At 64.4% G+C, this 2,799-nt stretch overlaps 2 protein-coding genes across 2 annotated transcripts in view; both read left to right on the top strand.

Moving 5' to 3' along the window:
* YJU2B (YJU2 splicing factor homolog B) overlaps window positions 1-1,296 on the top strand; it is an 11,817-nt gene extending 10,521 nt beyond the window's left edge. Inside the window, exons 8-9 of the mRNA XM_077765840.1 lie at window positions 74-246; window positions 1,066-1,296. Coding sequence (XP_077621966.1) covers window positions 74-246; window positions 1,066-1,296 — 404 coding nt within the window. The remainder of the gene's footprint in view (window positions 1-73; window positions 247-1,065) is intronic.
* A 538-nt stretch (window positions 1,297-1,834) lies between these two features.
* MRI1 (methylthioribose-1-phosphate isomerase 1) overlaps window positions 1,835-2,799 on the top strand; it is an 8,021-nt gene continuing 7,056 nt past the window's right edge. The window contains 2 exon segments of the mRNA XM_077765831.1: window positions 1,835-1,886; window positions 2,405-2,580. Coding sequence (XP_077621957.1) covers window positions 1,835-1,886; window positions 2,405-2,580 — 228 coding nt within the window.

The raw sequence follows: 2,799 nt of genomic DNA, 5'->3' as shown, positions 1-2,799 counted from the left end.
GGGGCAAGGACCCGAGGCCAGCCCCGAGCCCCAGCCCGAGCCTGAAGGCCCTGGCGCGTCCTCGCCATTGCAGAGCAAGAGAAGAAGCAGAAGCTGGAGACGGACGCCATGTTCCGCCTGGAGCACGGCGAGGCCGACCGCAGCACGCTCCGGAAGGCCCTGCCCACCCTGAGCCACATCCAGGAGGCCCAGAGCGCCTGGAAGGATGACTTCGCTCTCAACAGCATGCTGCGGAAAAGGTTCCGGGTGAGCGGGGCTCCTGCCTGGGCGCGGGGACCACGCGCGGCGGGGGTCACCCGTGTTGGAGGGGGCAGAGTGCAGGCGCATGCCAGCTACAGGCGGGTCGTTTCGCCCCCGAGCCTGTTTCCCCACGTGACCACGTCCCCCACCTCAGGGCACCCACGGGAAGCCCCTAGCCCAGCGGCTGTTATTAACCAGGGGGCCCCTTCTGGGGAGCCCCAGCTCTGCCTTCCCGACATCGTCCAAGGGAAAGAAAGCGTCGAGCTGGGGCGCAGGTGAGGCCCGCCCCGCCAAGCGGCCCAGCCGGGCCCTGACCTGCTACTCAGCCGCTAGCACAGGCGTGCGGGTCCATCAGCCATCCCCAGACTGAGTCCCGAGGCCATCAAGCCACGCCCACATAATTGCCAGAATTTCTCTGCTGTCCCCCNCCATCAGCCATCCCCAGACTGAGTCCCGAGGCCATCAAGCCACGCCCACATAATTGCCAGAATTTCTCTGCTGCCCCCCCCCCCGTAAAGACTGTCTAAAAAGGGAAAGCCTCTTACCACGCAGCGTGGTCATGCGTGTTGCAGTGGCAAACGCCTGGGCGAGACGCCTGCGCTTGTGTGCGGGGGCCGAGGGTACAGGTTCCCCACTCCCATCTCCCGCCCCCTCCCGTCCCCCCCACAGTCCTCGCTCAGTGCTTGCTCGCGTCGCCCACTGGCTGGGTGACTCGCACGTCCCCGGCACCGTGGGAGGCCCNCGCATGCCAGGTCGTTGGGCAGGGAAGAGGCAGGCCTTTGACAGCCACCGTACCTGCCCCCCGCCCTGTCCCCCACCGCGCAGGAAAAGAAGAAAGCCCTGCAGGAGGAGGAGGAGCGGGACCAGGCGCTGCAGGCAAAGGCGAGCCTGGCCATCCCGCTGGTGCCGGAGTCCGAGGACGACCGCCGGCTGGCCGCCCTGCTCAAGTTCCACACCCNTGCCTCCTCCACCCCCAACCCCCCTGCTAAGCTTGGTGGGACCCTCATCAGCCAGTGTGATGCCGGCGGCCACAGCTGTGATCCCCATCCAGCATGAGGACCTCAGCTCAGGTTGGTCTCCAATCAGAGCGGACTTCCCGGAGGAGGCCGTGCAATCTGAGTGTGGAAGGGGGACCACGCAGCAGGAACCGCACAGTTAGGGCTGGGAACATAACGAGTACTTGAAGCAGCCCAGCCCGAAGCATGCACGTGTGGGGTTTTCGTTATCCCCTGCATGCAGGGTCGTCGTGGAAAGGTCCTGAGAAAGCCCTCTCCCCCACCCCCTTCCCTAACACGGATCATCTTTTGAAGGGAACTGGTAAAGTGAACAGAAAATAGCTCAGAAACAGCACGGCGTCCACCCGAAAACTCCCCCTGCCCCCTGTCCTTACACCGTGAAAAAGTAAGGTCGGTTACGGAGTACTGAGGATGCGCGGCGCACGGGGCGCTAACCTAGCCCCTGGGCACATAGCTGCCCGGCACACAGTGCTCTTGGCGCCCAGCTTCGGGCCACGTTCAANAGATGGGCCCAGGGGCTGCCTCCTCCACCCCCAACCCCCCTGCTAAGCTTGGTGGGACCCTCATCAGCCAGTGTGATGCCGGCGGCCACAGCTGTGATCCCCATCCAGCATGAGGACCTCAGCTCAGGTTGGTCTCCAATCAGAGCGGACTTCCCGGAGGAGGCCGTGCAATCTGAGTGTGGAAGGGGGACCACGCAGCAGGAACCGCACAGTTAGGGCTGGGAACATAACGAGTACTTGAAGCAGCCCAGCCCGAAGCATGCACGTGTGGGGTTTTCGTTATCCCCTGCATGCAGGGTCGTCGTGGAAAGGTCCTGAGAAAGCCCTCTCCCCCACCCCCTTCCCTAACACGGATCATCTTTTGAAGGGAACTGGTAAAGTGAACAGAAAATAGCTCAGAAACAGCACGGCGTCCACCCGAAAACTCCCCCTGCCCCCTGTCCTTACACCGTGAAAAAGTAAGGTCGGTTACGGAGTACGGAGGATGCGCGGCGCACGGGGCGCTAACCTAGCCCCTGGGCACGTAGCTGCTCGGCACACAGTGCTCTTGGCGCCCAGCTTCGGGCCACGTTCATGTTTCGCCTGTTGGGGCATATGGTGGCCCCAGTGGCCGTCCCCAGCCCACCAGCCTTTTGCTCCCTGCAGGGAAGGAAAGGTTTCAGGGCCCCAATAAGAGCCCCTTAGTCTCTGAAATCCCCAATTCGGGCCTTTATTTGAGTCCACCTTCAGCAGTCGCCGTGGCTGGAGGAGTCTGGGGATCTGGGGTGGGGGTCGACTCTGATCAGCCGAACGGCAAAACAACAGGGCCCGGGATCCTGGAGGTGCCCCACAAACGGTGCCGCTCTCTGTGGTTTCCAGGAGGCGGCTAACTGCCCAAACTTTGCCCCGGGGGCAGCGTGGGATCCGCCGCCGGCAGCGCCGGTCGTGCGGGCTTGCGGTGCGCACGCGCCTCCTTCCGAAGGGGGCGGTGCGGGTCCCGCCCTCTCCTTGCGGTCTGTCCGCGCGCGTGCGCAGGGAGGCCCCCGGGGCCGGCGGAGCGG

The sequence above is a fragment of the Crocuta crocuta genome, unplaced genomic scaffold (assembly GCF_008692635.1).
Source record: "Crocuta crocuta isolate KB4526 unplaced genomic scaffold, BGI_CrCroc_1.0 scaffold693, whole genome shotgun sequence".
NCBI lineage: Eukaryota > Metazoa > Chordata > Mammalia > Carnivora > Hyaenidae > Crocuta > Crocuta crocuta.
Note: the sequence above shows the minus strand (reverse complement) of the source record. Positions and strands in the feature narration are given on the sequence as shown.